This window comes from Chenopodium quinoa, unplaced genomic scaffold, assembly GCF_001683475.1.
Source record: "Chenopodium quinoa cultivar QQ74 unplaced genomic scaffold, ASM168347v1, whole genome shotgun sequence".
Classification (NCBI taxonomy): domain Eukaryota; kingdom Viridiplantae; phylum Streptophyta; class Magnoliopsida; order Caryophyllales; family Amaranthaceae; genus Chenopodium; species Chenopodium quinoa.
Window position 1 is genome coordinate 1854911 of NW_018745324.1, and position 16842 is coordinate 1871752.

A 16842-nucleotide genomic window follows, 5' to 3' on the forward strand; every position below is an offset into this window, starting at 1 on the left:
CAAAGAAATTAAGCTCAACTTTTAATCAATCATGGCATCTTTGTACTGTGCTTATATCACCATCGTCTTCACACCTTTAAAACACAAGGAGAGTAAGCTTGAATTCAGGTTGATAATTGCGTCTTCGAGCTCCAATCGGTGACGATTATGTTCGACGTCAACCAAGGGAGGATCTAGAAATTTTTAATAGACCGGGCCAAAATTATAAAGCATTTCAATTAACAAAGCCAAGGGATATGAGTTTAAGAAGCCCACACGAAAAAAAAAGTGCAAACAAGGAGAATTGAACCGTTGACCTTCCAAATCTATGCAACAAGTAATTGAACAACTATGATACTAGTATATATGTACAAGATTTTATATTTATATAACATCAAAATCTGGGCATTGGGGGGGGGGGGGCGAGTAGGCCCTCCCTTGATCCGCCAATGTCGTCAACAACATCGCCGTTAACATCACTGTTATTAATTTTGCAACATCAATAACAAATAAATCAAGCTCAAAATTCATACCAATTATGTCAGTTTTGAGCTCCACTCAACGACAATTATGGTCACGTGTACCGATGTAATTAAAAGATTTTGACGATCGAAAATAGTTTAATGAGCTTGTATTATGTGATGATATAGTATGGTTTCCTCATCAACAAAAAAAAAAAGGTGATTATAGTATGGAGCAATTTTTTGAGATTCTAATATAAGTTTGTTCATTTTCATTTATGCATTTTTTATTGAATGTGTTTTTGCTCATTTTAATTTAGTTTGCTCATTTTAGGGCCTGTTCTCATTGACTGAACTGAGCTGAACTGAACTGAACTGAGCTGAACTGAACTGAACTGAAATGAAATGAATATTTTATAAAAGAAGGAAATTAGGAGCTGAAATGAACTTAACTGAACTGAGCTGAACTGAACTGAATTTCAACGTAAGAGAACAGACCCTTAATATATGATTGCTCATTTTAATATTTGTTTGCTCATTTGTAAAGGATATGATCAGTAGAACCACATGTATTAAATTGAGCTTGTCAACTATCTAGTTCAAAAATAGGCAAAAAAAAATGTGCATAATATAAACTAGTATAAGGTTGATCTTTTATTTATGGTCCAACAATTGTTTACATCTTCAGATATAGTAAGTAAGTTTAAGGTTTCATATTAGTTTAAAAGTTTTAATATTGTTGTTCATTTGAGAAATGAACAAAGAATAATTGCTCATTTGATAAATGAGCCAACAAAATAAAGATATATTGTTTGCTCCTTTAATAACCGAACAAAGAATTATTTCTCATTTATCAAATGAGCAAATATTATTTACCTAACAAAAATTATAAAGTTGCTCATTTGATAAATGAGAAAAATAACAAAAAAAAAACGTGTGTGTGTGTGTATATATATATATATATATATATATATATATATATATATATATATATATATATATATATATATATATATATATTTCTCATTTGATGAATGAACAAAGAATTGTTGCTCATTTGATGACTGAGCAAATAATTATTTGCTCATTTGATAAATGAACAAAAAATTATTACTCAATATGAGCCAAAAAAAAATGTAAAATACAATTTTGTCATTACTATGTGAGCAATTTCAAATAGTTTGATCATGAGGTATCCAATGGTTGAGATTTGTTCTCGTAAATAATAGGGTTCTCACATATAGACCTATTCTCAGTGGATCCCTCCCATATATATATATATATACACACTCCCTCCGTCCCCGATAGAACGATCCTTTTGGACTGATTTTGCGGGTATTAAGAAAGTGAAAGAGGTAGTAGTAAAAGTACATTGAAAAGTGAAATTCACATAGGGTTTGCAAAAAAGTAAAGAGATAAATAAATAATAGTATATGAAAAAGCAAAATTTACATAGGGAATCTAACTTTGCATAAATATTATTGTAAATGGAACAGTATATTAATGCAAACTAGCCTTCTGTCCCATGTAATGCACGGATTGTTTATAGGTATATAATATAATTTTTAATTTTATAATATGTTTTTTATTGAAAAATGAATAGTTTATAAAAGATAAAAAGGGGTGAAAATTGAATGTAATTGTTATTGATATTAAGTTGGGGGAAAGTGAACCAAACATTCATTCATGTATTGTATTAAAGCTAGTGTATTTTTTTTAATACGAGAAAGGTTAAATGAGATGAGATGTGACATTGGTGAAAAATATAATTTACATGTGGCATGATGAGGATGATGGTTTGTGTTTTTAAATACTAAGTATAGATAGATGGGGTGATCATTTAGAGACCATATCATATAAGTGATATAACTAATATATAAAGCTAAACTTTTAGCCAGACTACGAGAAAGTGACACTTGGCGTTTTAATATTTCTCCACGTGTAACGCCACATAGACTACAATTAATAATAGTATGACACATAGGGTAAATATATCGTATAGATTTAGATAGATTTTTAAGATAAAAAGTAAGTTTAGTGTTTTATTTTCAATATAATTTGGATAGATTTTAGGATAAAATTATTGGTTTAGAGTTTTATTTTTAGTAAAATATCAATATTTTATATGTACAAATTTAATTATAGTCATATTAAAACAATTAAATTATAACCTTCATAATTATTATCTTAATAATTTATTATTTTTATATCATACTATTCGTGTTAAAGAGTATTTCAAAATGAAAATAAATTCATTTATGATATACTTTAGTATTTATAAACCACAACCTTATGTTCGGTAGTACTAAAGTATTATTATTTTACAAGTATGATTATCAAATGTCAAGTGATTATTAATCCATGAGTAGAAAATTCGAATACATTAAACATTTTTCATTCTCATATATATATTGTATATTTCTATAATATATATCCTACGTCAAAATATCCCAAATCAAAAGGGATATACACCTCTTACATTTCAATGTTTGTATTAACGATGTGTTAAATTTTGGTATAATGTTAAAAAAAATTATTTTAAAATTCAATTAACAAACCGGGAATTGACACTAAAATTAAAAATTCAAATAGACAATTTTCTTAAAAAAAATATTCCTAAAAGTCTAGGAGCCGAAGATTTACTTTCAAATCGAGGGCTTGGAATAAAGTTTAGGAGTACTCAAATTATTAAACGTCATTGAACCGTACAATTAAATTACTCATCCAATTATGAACATTTAAAACAAATAATATTTCAAACGTGGATAGATTTAGACATTAGTGATAATGCCTTTGAGAAAATAATTTTTTTTCTTACTAGTTTTGTGCCCCATGCGATGTCGGGGTGTTTATTGAATTTTAAGATAAATTTTTAATCTATTTTTCAAATTTTAAAATATATTATTGATACAACATTAGTTGGGAATTGATGTGCTTTTATAACGATTTCCTATCTTAGCTAGTAGGCATGTAATGACTAATAATAATGTTGGTGAAAATGTTCGATTTAATACAATAAAAAATTAGCAAAGAATAAATTAAATAAAATAAATGTTCAAAGCCCATTGGGTTGACCCGAACCCAAAACTTTGAGCAATGGTTGAACATTTCTTGACTCTTAACATGAAGTGACCCAATCCAAGAACACTCATAACCCGACTCTAACTGCCAGGTCTACATAATGATAAAATTCTATTAGATTGTGAAGTATATTATATTAACTGATTAGTATATATTATAAATGGATATTTTACGCTTTGAACTACTTCCTTCTCTCCAAGAATTATTGTCATATAAAAAATAAATTATATGATAAATTTTGAGAATTATAATCTAATAATTTTTTTTGAATAAAATTATAATTCAATTTGTACATCTGAAATATTGGTAATTAAACGAAGATAAAACTCTAACAATTTAATCCTAAAATTTTATCCAAATAGAATTCTTAACTAATTTTTTTATTTTAATAAGTCTATTTAAATCTATCCAATGTGACGCGACACTTGGAGAAAAGTTGGAATGCCAAGTATCGCTGCCTCGTGGCATGGCTACAAGTTTAGCTTTATATATTAGTTACTAATTTTGTGCCCCGTGCGATGCCCGGGTTTTTTATTTAATTTTTAATCTATATATCAAATTTTAAAATATATCATTGATACAAAATTGGTTAGGAATTAATGTGCTTTTGAGACGATTTGCTATCTAGTAGGCATGTAATGACTAATAATAATGTTGGTGGAAATGTTCGATTTAATACATTAAAAAAACAAAAAATTAGCAAAAATTAAATTAAATAAAATAAATGTTCAAAGCCCGCCGGATTGACCCAAACCCAAAACTTTGGGCAAGGGTTGAACATTTCTTGACTCGTAACCTGAAGTGACCCAATCCGATATGACTCATGATCATCCGACCCAAGTTTACATAGTAATAAAATTCTATTAGATTGTGAAGTATATTATTTTAACCGATCGTATATATTATAAATGTATGTTTTACGCTTTGAACTACTTACTTTGCTCCAAATAATATTATAATATAAAAAATAAATTTATTGCTTTAAAATAAGGTGAAAATATAAGAGATATAGAGAGAATTAATCTGTATGTTCTACTAGTATTCATATAGTGGAGGTATAGATATATATAGATACAATACAATTGATAGGATTTGCTTGGAGAATAATAAACTCTAAAATCTAGAAAGTTCTGGAATGATACAAGGGTATAATGGACATCCACAAATATTATTTCATAACACTCCCCCTTGGATGTCCATTATCTAAGAATGTGCCTCGTTAAAACCTTATTAGGAAAAACACTGTGGGATAAAAACCTAATGAAGGAAAAAGAGTACAACATTCTTCGTAATACGCTTAGGATGCTGCCTCGTTAAAAACCTTACCAGGAAAACCCAATGTGGGACAAAACCATAGTTAAGGGAAAAAAAGTGCAGCGCGTATTTGCTCCCCCTGATGAATGCATAACGTATTAACATAAAATCTTCCAGTGCAATGAATCTCATGCGATATGGATGGGTAACTTCTTCCATGTAGCAGAACACCATTTCTTGATGATTGATCCTTTCAAATTGAAATTGAATCTTCAAAGCTTCACATGGACTTACTGAGGCGTCTTCATTTCTTCATACTTGTGGAAATAATACAAGTATTTACCACTATTTCATTCGATAGTTTGTTTCGAATTATCATAACAATTAGATGTATGCCTTCATTTGGAGGTCATGTATACTACAAAAATGATAATAATTGATCACATTATCCAAACATAATTGCATGGCAACACTTGATATCGTCATATATATATTTCATTTTCCAGTATCATATGAATTAAGAAATTAAGCTAATTACATATTTTGCTCATGGCTCTTCTAGACCATAAGAATCTTATTCTCACTCAATGGTATTTCAACTCTATTCTTTAATTAGACATTTCATGTTTTATATGAGAATTCGTCAATGAATACATAGACTTGTTGAATCTCACATACTCAAACTTCTGGTTGAGATATCGATGATATAGTCATATTGACATTTCATGAGTTTTGATAATAATTTCAATATTCAAGATATAAAATATGTAGGTTGTGTATTTAAATATGTCGTACATAAGTTCTTCAGGAACTCTTCTTACATGAATCATAACAAGCTATTATTAAAACGACGTCATCAATAATTTTATCACTAGTGTAAGCCCATTAGAATATAAATATTTCTTTGTAAGCTCCCATCAATGTTGTATGTACGTCTTACTGTACATTGGACATGCATTCATACATAACCACAATTATTATATTGAAACTAGCTAGTGCATAAATATGAGATATAGGAATCATGATAAGATATTGAACAAAATATACAATGAGTAATGCATCTAACAACTTCCTAAACATGCAATAAGCGATCCATTAACCTATGACTCGTGCATGCACATAGGTATAAGACTCAAATTAATGCAAGACACTATACAATGTGGTAAAAATCCATATTTTATTGGACTTCTGGTCCATGATAAACTTTTGATGATTATCATTATGTCAACATCATAATGGACATATGTTTTAGATCCCTTATCCAATAGTCCATTCTATCATGCATATGCATATTATTCATCGCTTCCATTGTGTACCGGTATCATAAAATTAATTTAATGTACATTTCGCATGCTACTTTATAATGATATCTGAATACATTTCTCAGTGTTGGTACCATCACAATATTTTCTTACATAATAGGCCATCTATTATAATAATTCAGATATCTATACCACATATCAAGGTATTTCTCACACTATGGTTTTAATATACTATTATTATACTTTAAAAGTATTAACTGCACTATCTTGCCGTACATCGCATATTTATATTGGAACCAAACATACAAACTACACTTCAAGTGCAGTGATTTAAAGAAAATTGGCAAGATCTATCTTAATGTATGCACATAATATCATTATCACTATAATCAAAATATATCTCTATATTCCTTTAGATGGGTCATAACGGTATACAAATCAAATAATAGATGTGCAGCATATGTTGATACAAAAGTTGGCATGTAACTTTATAAATTATCATTAGAGGGATCAACTATTTATAGTATTAAAACTTTGCCAACTTACTTCAATTCTTCCCCCTAAGTTGGTAAAATATCTCAAATGTTGGGGCAATTCTTCACCAACTTAGAATATAATTTCATATGCATCAAATTTTATCTCGTAGGATAATCATATATATTCAACAAAGTTCTATCTCTTCTGGAGAATAATGAAATTTTGTTCTCTTCTAGAGATTAATATTAATAGGGGTAATAAATTGTGCAGTTGCTATTTTCTTATTTTATTCCTTATGTGCTGACATACAATAGCCCCAATCAAGAGAATTGTTATACAAATATAAATTTTCTTATAATTTCACTAGGTGGTGATCTTCGGGATCACTAGAAACATTGATAATATGATACTAGTTACTTAAAATTTACACATATAACTTGTACGTGGTGAGCTTATGGTCACCTAATATTTGTCAAAATATAAATTATTCTAGTGAACTTCTGGTCACCATTCATTCAGAAAAACCAATATATTATCTCTTGAACTTTTCTTTAACACAAACTAATAAAAATCACAATCTAAATATAGCTCAATCTCAATGTTATGTCTTGTCATTCAATTTATTTCATATATTTAACATGAGAGAGTGTCAGCACATTATTTTTTTCATATCAAATGAAACTTCAGGTTTTCATAACAGGAATTTATTAAACCCCGGATGGATTTATTATTAATTATCACATCCAATCACTTTTCCTTTAGTATTTAAATTATGGTCAGTTTTATAATATTGGTGATCACCTTATTAGAGATACTTTATGCATGGCCATGAATATGATGTGATATAAGTACACCAATGTGTTTCTTTCTACAATTGGCAAGACAATTAACGAATACTCATACTCCACTAGAGCATTGATTGTAATCTTAATACATGCTAACCTTGTTGGACAACATTTTATACTCTTCTAGAGTACTTTATATAATCATATCACATTTTAATGTATTAGAAATGATCTCTTTAGGAGATACATAAAATGTGTCACTTTCTCAAATTTTTCATTGTTAATTAGTGCTTCTTTCCTCTTCTAAGGATTCTTATTGTTGTAATATTTTGCATTACCACACTTCAGGTGTGCTAGTTCAATAGTAACTGATCTTGTCCATCTAGGACATCAACTTAATATGTACATTTATAGCTATTATATAGGTAATGACATTTATTCATATCCATCTTCAGGATGGTATCATGCTAAATATTTGATTATCATGTAGCCACCTCTATTAAATAAATTTATTGATGTTTAGACTAGTGTATGTACCAAACTGACCATTAACATATTTAATTATTCATGTGCAAGGATTACATAAAAACAGTAGAATAAACACTATCTCCTCCTAATGCATATGGGGTATAAAAATAGTCCAACAATCTTTAAATTTACTCCTTTTAAGTCATAAATTACTTTGCAATGCATGTATCAAACAAAGCAAAGTTATTCTTTTCCTCTTGCCCAATTATAAGAATCATTATATTGAAAATTCTCAAAAGTATGTCATTCACAATTACTTAAACTTATAAATTTATTCTCATGCATGTGTTACAATTCTTATGAATTTATTCATGAATATTATATAATCAATAAAACACCATGCAAATGTGTTTGTTGTTATTCAATTATGTACTTTCTCATTCAGTTGTGGGAATGAGCTTTAATCAAAACATACCTTACATACAATTGGATTTAATTGCATATCAATCACCATGACAATATGTTTCCTTATTTAAGAGAAGTTAATACATCTAATCGAAATGTGAAAAATCGTATGCAATTATATAGTATAGGCTTGCAAGCGTGTAGTATTATACTACTGTCTTCCATATATAATTGGAAACCATATATATATATATATATATATATATATATATATATATATATATATATATATATATATATATATATATATATATATATATATATATATATGTATATATATGTATATATATGTATATGTATGTATATGTATGTGTATGTATATGTATGTATATGTATATATATATATATATATATATATATATATATATATATATATATATATATATATATATATATATATATATATATATATATATATATATATATATATATATATATATATATATATATATATCATGTAATAGTAATTGTCATAACAAACTATAATTCGTAAATTTCTTTCACATCTAATAGACAAAATAAATGAAATTTCTCAAAATCACCGTACCTTTAGAGATATACTAGCATAATTTGGGGTAACCAAGACTAATCATTCATGTGGTCAATAAGGTTATGACATCTTCCAGGTATAAGTAATATCACTAATTATACGGGCAATATAACAATCTTCAAAGAATTAGAAAATATTACAAATTAAAAATAGACTTAATCTATAACATATTTCAATGTCTAACACTGATAGTTGGTATTCACCCTATATATAATTCACAAAAGTACTATGAAGTATGTTAGTATTAAATTTTTTTACAAACAATAAGAAATAGTACCCCCCGGAATCTATTGTTTGATTTTATTCATCAAACTGGAATAAATTAATATATCTTAAGATTAAGACAAGTAATTCTGGATAATAAAAGTTGCCATGACAAACCTTAGGCCACAAGACAAGTGAACAATTAGGAAAATTAAACTAGAATATATCTTTTTACTCTTCAAATTTATCTCACCAAAACATACTACTTATCTTTCACAAGCAAGATCTTAGGCTTGTCGTTGACAAGTAAAACCATATTTATCATAAAATATATCTTCAATCCTAATTGGCAATATTTTATATACATCAAACCACAATGATAAAGACGGTATTGCATAGATTAACATAATGATTCAAGTAATTAATGTTAAGAATATACTCCGTACGTATTATATATTCTATTGTATCATTTTAATTGTAATTATCCTTAGTAATATGTTATCATACTGCTAGCTACTCCGTATTAGTTAGGTTTGCTTAGTAAAAAAATTATCCCACTTGTTAAGGGATTTAGTTAGGATAATATTCTGCCTAACTTCCTAGATTGTAATTTGTATGTATTAAAGTTCTGATAATACAATCTGCATAGAATTGATTTCCTTCAATTAATTTATTGTATTAGAAAATAAAAATAGAAATATAACCCTTAAAAGCCAAAATATATGTAAACCGAATAAAAACATTATTTCAAATATAATCATTATGCACCTTGCCAAAATATGCCGAATTCATCATACATCACCAAAATATGCCAAATATAGCCCAAATGAACCACCATTTACCCATCATAGTATGACGCACAACTAATTGCATACAAAAGATTATTAACACAAAATGAGGTTGTGTATTGTGGGCAATGTCTACTATTCTAGTTTAATAATAAATCAATCCATTTGCGTATAAGCATCAAGGATTGGTTTGCCGAAAAAAAAAATTGAAACTTGGAGAAAAGTGATTAAAATTTCAAAATTTCCAAACTAAACAATTATTTTAGTATTGATTGAGATTACAAGAGAATATCATAATCACAAGATGAGAGGGTGTAGGGTAAATGAGGAAAGGCAGAACAATATATAACACAACCAAATTAATAACAAATCCACCGGTAACTCCGCTAGATAAATCAATACAAAATATGACGTCACACAAAATTTATAGTTGCAACAATATTGACGTTCTAATATGAAATATAGATAGTAATAGGAATCCACATGTCAGACTATTTAGTTGTATATAAATTTATCATCATCAATCTAGAATATAGATGTATGATTGTATTCATACCTTGTCGTTGAGATCTAAGTTAATCGGCCGCACAAAACTATGGTGCTTTAATTGCAATTGAAATCAATTTAGAGTTATGGTGAGAACTATGTCGACAATATGTGAATCTGATCAACTGGCTAGAGTTTGGTGCTGATAACGTGTTATAAAATAAGGTGAAAATATAAGAGATATATAGAGAATTAATCTGTGTGTTCTACTAGTATTTCATATAGTGGAGGTATAGATATATATAGATACAATACAATTGATAGGATTTGCTTGGAGAATAATAAACCCTAAAATCTAGAAAATTCTGGAATGATACAAGGGTATAATGGACATCCACAAATATATATTTCATAACATTTATATAATAAAATTATAATTCAATTTGTACATCTAAAATATTGGTATTTTATTATCGAAAATAAAAGTCTAAACTAACAATTTTATCCTAAAATTCTATCCAAATAAAATTCTAAACTAACTTTTAATCTTATGCAATCTATTTAAATCAATCAAACGTGGCACGACACTTGGCAAAAGGTTGGAATGCCAAGTGTTGCTGCCTCGTAATCTGGCTAAAATTTTAGCCTTTATATATTAGTTATGATATGATAATTATTTTACAATTAGCCAATTACTGTAAGGGTTTTTTTTTTTTTTTTGAAACCTTAGTGTAAGGGTTTTTGAAACATGAGGATCTATATTATGAAGGGAACCCGAAGCATTGCCCGGGGTACGTACTAGTTTAAATTATAAAAATCGTTTTTTTGATGACCGAGGGAGTATATAAGTATATATTTTCTCTCCCTCTCTCTACTCATCACATAAAACTCTTTTTTTACACTATTTATTTCTCTTTATCCATCTCCTCTTCTTAAAATCCTCGTCTTCCCTCTTTATTGCAATATTAGGAAGATGTAAGAAGTAAATGTTTACACCATACCCACTTTCAGAAAATAAGATCAAAATGATTATTTTTTTTTTTGCCCTTTTTAGCACTTAATTAAAATCCGCACGAATCAATTAAAAAACAGTGTCTACATTCTTTCTGATTATACAAATTGTATAATAAAACAAAATTCAGGGCATTCAAACCTCAAATTACCAATTCCATTACTGTATCAAATACTAGTAGTATATAGATAAGCTAATCTTGACTGTACATAAATAACATGGTCAAACACAATAAAGTATTCCAGAAAAAGAAGCAAAGCTCCTTGTTCATTCATAGACCTGCGAGGTAAAGTACTTAAAAAGTCCAACTTCAGAGAAGGCAGGAAATATTGCAAGTAGCCCAAAAAGAATGACGACCAAGAAGGGTAAGAAAAATCAGGGGTAACTTGTATGACCATGACTGAACGAACAATTCATTAAGTGCCAACCGAGATCAACAGCAACGTTGTCCAGAATCAGGAGCATGAGTAAACCATCCACTTTGTGAGTTTGGCATGAGAAAAGATGCCAGGAGAAAGATTGAGGTAATAAGGGTAAAAAAAGAAGGGCAAACTATGCAAATGATGACTTGTAGTGATTCTAGAGATAAATCATGGCTGATGCAAATGACATCCTTCCACCATCCCTGCTGCTGCAACTATACATCAAAACCTGGCATTGCAAATTGCGAAGCAAAAGTTTCTACACGGGTTCGCAAGTCAATAACGTCTTTATTACTTCGCAAACCCTTTAAGAAGCATTTCTGTGCCTTCCCATGTTCTCTTCGCACTAAACATGTGATTTGAGCAGCTCGGATAAGAAAGTCAGCAATCACCTCAAAATCAGATTCCAAACAACCCCTTGTTGTCATTGCAGGTGTACCTGATGAAATAAACCCAGCAAACTGATTGTAAGGGTATATGTAATGATGAATACAGTAATTCTCATAATTATGCAACAATAATAGAAAACACTTACCAATCCTCACACCACCAGGTGTTATGGTACCGTTGTCACCAAACAAAGCAACTTTGTTCAGAGTAATACGACACATTTCACATACCTTCTCGAAATTCTTACCTGGTAACATGGAAAAAGGAAAAAGTGGTCATGGAAGATGTAAAGAGCAGCAAGCAAGAAGATAACATATGTGAACATTACAAGCTACTTGTCATAGCACAGCAAGTAGATGTAGGTCAGCAAAACCAAACTAATTACCCACAAAAATAAAGTTACAAAATTACAATGGCAAGGACCTTTGAACTCGCTTAAATACTTGCTAGCTATCACCATGTATGGATAAAATTTTCAAAGTGGTAACAGCAAAGTATACCCAGTGCATAATTTCACTATTAAGCTAGATTTCACATTGAGTAACATTATAACCAAAGGGCAGCTTTCTAAGAATTTTTCCCCATCCTTGACCACTATATTACAGTGGCAACTAACAAGTAGTCACCTAAATAACACACATCCCAGGGGGGAGTAGTATTAAACAACTATTTACTGAATTTCTCCCTTTATTTTTCCTTCTGAAGAATCTAATATTCAAGTACACATTTAGGGGTGTAAAAAGTAAGGGGTTTAATAAGCCAAGCCATTAAGTATTTTTTATTCGATAAATTTTGGTATTTCTTAGGGTTGTTAGTTTCCTTCAATAAGAGAGGCCTAAGGGAAGCCCCGACAACTAGATGTGAAACAAGGAAGAGAGGCAGGCGGAGAAGAGAACGAAGAACAGAGACATGGATGCAAATTATTGGACCATGAGAAAAGGAGGAGAGGAAAGAGCAGAAGTGAATAACTGTTAAACTTTAAAGGGAGCACATGTACTGAGAATTAATCCTAAATTTTCACTTTTGATTTCTGATTACTCCAATTTTGGGTGAACCACAAGTGGCTTGAATTCCTGCAATTCCCCTTGCTTCCCATGCATCAGCATTCACTTTTTCAATTTATTTCAATGTTGCTGAAAGATAAGGAACCAGAAAATAAATTTAACACCTCTTATCATAAGGTAGACGAGAAGAATCAAACTGTTTATGGTTGGTTAACTCACAGATGAAATTAAACACAATTGATGATTGTATTCACATAAATTCTGTCTGTCAACAAATTAATTCCCTGCTACTTAATGTTATTTATTTGTTTAACTACCAAGAAGCTTGATCTACTCCTTATTTCTCACACTTCCTATTTAAATTAATCCCTTTAAGTTTGCCCCATACTATAAATGAACATACGAGACCACCCCTTCAATCTCACATGGCCCCACCAATTTTGTCTCTCCTCCATCATCAAAAATCCAAAAAGTAACAAACACCACCGAGGAAAAACAGAGAGGGGAGGAGTATTATACAGAACTTAATAAGAAGAGGAAAAAAAATGTATACCTGTCAATCCAAGGGGCCTTAGATCCCACAGGAGCAAGTGATTGTCTGTGCCGCCAGTTATTAGCCGACATTTTCTTCGCAATAATGCCGATGCCAATGCCTGAGCATTTTTCCTAACTTGTTGCATGTATGCTTTATACTCAGGGGTAACAACCTGTTTCAAAGCTATAGCAAGAGCAGCTATGTGGTTGTTGTGCGGGCCACCTTGTAAAACAGGGAAGACAGCAAAATTTATCTTATCTTCAAAATCATACTGCTCACTGTCTTCAGACGGATTCATCAAGCTTCTGTTCCTTTGTTTTTTGCCCTTCCTAAAAAATATTATACCTCCTCTAGGACCTCGCAAACTCTTATGAGTTGTGGAGGTAACAATATCACAATATTCAAAAGGACTGACACATTCCTGCAAACATTAAGAAAAACAAAAGTTTAATTTCAAGGACTCATAAAGAAGACAGTAATTAGAAGCAACAACATTCAATCTACAGCCTTCATGCAAGCAAATTAGATAACATACACGATACAAGGCTAGCAAACAAACTTAAAATCAAACACATTCAACAACCTACACATGCTTATAAGTGATACAACAATCTAACACCATACAAAATCTGCCAGTTCCAGGGTCATAGAGGTCAAACAGTCCTTTCCCTATATAGCTGTATCATCTTTATTCATAGCAAACAAATAATAAAGGTATTAAATTTAGTCTAAGCATGTCCATTCATGAGTGATTCCACTGTGACAAAAGATGGATGCCTCTAAATGATGCTTCTGCATTCAGCCTCAGCAAATATAAAGAGATAAAACAAAACAGGAAAAAGATTAAGTCCCCATCCCCATAAAAGAAGTATATTCTACAAGTTTATCAATTAACCATGAGCCGAAACCCTGCAATAACTATAATTCTCAAACAAACATTCTACAGGTTTTATACAAAAGACTCATTCAACTCTAATTTCAGAAGTAAAACTACACAACACACAGTATGCAACAGCTGAGTATCATTAGACGCCAAAAATCAGATAATACATGATACACAATCATCAGAATTGCAAACGCAATGTTACTAACTCCACCTATATTCATCAGATTATCCCAACTTGAAAGGCAAGATGATAAAATGTAAACAGATATTGTAACACAGGCATAAAACTAATTAATTTAAACAAAAAGCAAGAACCCCAACCTTAGCTGCAATAAGACCACTAATTTGAGCCATGTCACACATCAAAATAGCACCACACTTATCAGCAACCTGCCTCAACCTAGCATAATCCCACTCACGAGGATAAGAACTACCACCACAAATCAGTATCTTGGGACGAAAATCGAGCGCCCTTTCCTCGAGCTTATCATAATCAACATACCCAGTAAGGGGATTGACCTTGTAAGGCAAGCTTTCAAAGAAAATTGAGGCCCCAGAAACCTTCCTGCCATTGGGTGTATAACAACCATGACTAGTATTTCCTCCTGAAAGGGTGTCCAATCCCATAATTCGATCCCCGGGCAACAAAATCCCGGTGTAAACTGCGAAATTCGCTGAAGTACACGAATATGGCTGCACATTAACACCCCAATTCTCTGAACTAAGATCGAAAGCCGCCAATGCTCGGTCACAACAGAGAAGTTCAATCTCATCAATGTACTGATTTCCACCATAGTATCTCTGCCCAGGCATTCCTTCCGAATACTTATTTGTTAAAGAGCTTCCTAATGCCTCCATCACAGCTCTACAAACGAAATTCTCCGAAGCAATCAATTCGATTCCTTTGCATTGCCTCAACTTCTCTTTATCCATAATATCGAAAATCTCGGGATCAGCCGATCGCAACGGCTGGTTCCCCCATGCCCTGACTGCACCCTTGCGCGCCTCCATACTCGAATCGAAGAAAACCCGTTTAGCCGAAGCTGTAGACGACGAAGACACAGAATCCTCCCTATCACGGCGACGTTTCAAGCACATAGAGTGCCCTAGAATGCGAAACTCCTCCACCTCTTCATCGTCTTCGCCACGATTTTCTTCCTCTCTCTCCTCAGTATCCTCCACATCTTTTTTAGGCTCTAAAACAGCGATTCTCTCTCTCTCCTCAGAAAACCCATTCTCGATCTTCCTGCAATTCTGCGGTGTTTGAGATTCCAGCAATTGCAGAGGAATCGATGAAATTGGAATCGACGACTCGCGCAACCTCGAATCAATCTGAAACGAAATGGAATCGTCGTTGATTGAAACTCGATTAGGGTTCGAATTATTCGAATTCGCAGTCGTTGTCGAAGCAGGAACAGACGAATGGGAGTGAAACCCGAGAGAGAGATTCGATTGAGAGTGAGACAAATCCATAATCAAGCACAATTTGTAAACAATACAACAATTCCCAGAAAAATCAATCAAACAATCAAATTAAACAGCCAAACCAAAATCAACAACTACTACAACAAGAACAATAACAACAACAATTGATAAGATTTAAGGAAATGGAAGATGAATTGGAAAAAGGGATTGAAGATAGAAATGATGAAATTCCCATGGGAAATTAAATTAAATTAAATTAAAATAGCAGAATCGAAACCCTAAGAAAGTGAGAATTGAGAGAAGAGTGAAGAAAGGGTTTGGTTTATAGAAAATGGAAAAAGGGAAATGGGGATGAGACGAGAGAGATTGGGTTCATAGAACGGGGTAGATGCTGGTAAGACGTGAAGGGAGGATGTATCTAGACGTTTTTTCTTATTCCTTTCGTGTTTTTGCTAATTTTTGGTAATGTATATGTTTTATTTTGATAATACTACGGATTTGTTCTCTTCCGTTGAAGTTCAGTTCAGTTCAACTCTTAATTTACGTCTAATGATATTGCTAATGATATAAAACCAAATTTCATTCTTTTAAGCTCTTATTACAACGACGACGACGACGACGACAACAACAACAACAACAACAACAACAACAACAACAACAATAATTGATTAGGGGATTTTTATCCACCAATCACCGTCTAACAAGTGGACCAACCAGGTTCCGCCACGTGTCCTCCACGTAGGCCAATAGGAGCCTGCCACGTGTCAATCACAGATACGTCCTCTACGGACCAATTGAGACACGCCACGTGTCCACCCATGCCAAATGGGAAAACCGGCCACCCAGGCCCAACTTCCGAGGGAAGCCCAATCGGCCCTAGGTTTACCTAAACCTAGGATGGGCACGTT

At 31.4% G+C, this 16842-nt stretch overlaps 1 protein-coding gene across 1 annotated transcript; it reads right to left on the reverse strand.

Annotated features, from left to right (window-relative positions):
• Positions 1 to 11341: 11341 nt before the first annotated feature.
• LOC110712734 (serine hydroxymethyltransferase 7-like) lies at positions 11342 to 16415 on the reverse strand. Its single transcript, XM_021891186.1, has 4 exons — positions 14831 to 16415; positions 13642 to 14044; positions 12230 to 12331; positions 11342 to 12133 (listed from the first exon to the last, which is right to left on the reverse strand). The coding sequence occupies exons 1-4, from the start codon at positions 15980 to 15982 to the stop codon at positions 11910 to 11912; spliced, it is 1881 nt and encodes a 626-aa protein (XP_021746878.1). The 5' UTR covers positions 15983 to 16415; the 3' UTR covers positions 11342 to 11909.
• Between the last annotated feature and the right edge of the window lie 427 nt (positions 16416 to 16842).

Bases quoted from the DNA above. Each gene is read 5' to 3' on its own strand.
- LOC110712734 (XM_021891186.1), bottom strand. From the start codon at position 15,982: ATGGATTTGTCTCACTCTCAATCGAATCTCTCTCTCGGGTTTCACTCC. The intron at 12,332-13,641 runs GTATACATTTTT...CCATGTTACCAG, and splicing joins AAGGCCCCTTGGATTGACAG to GTAAGAATTTCGAGAAGGTA. The intron at 12,134-12,229 runs GTAAGTGTTTTC...TTATTTCATCAG, and splicing joins ACCTGGTGGTGTGAGGATTG to GTACACCTGCAATGACAACA.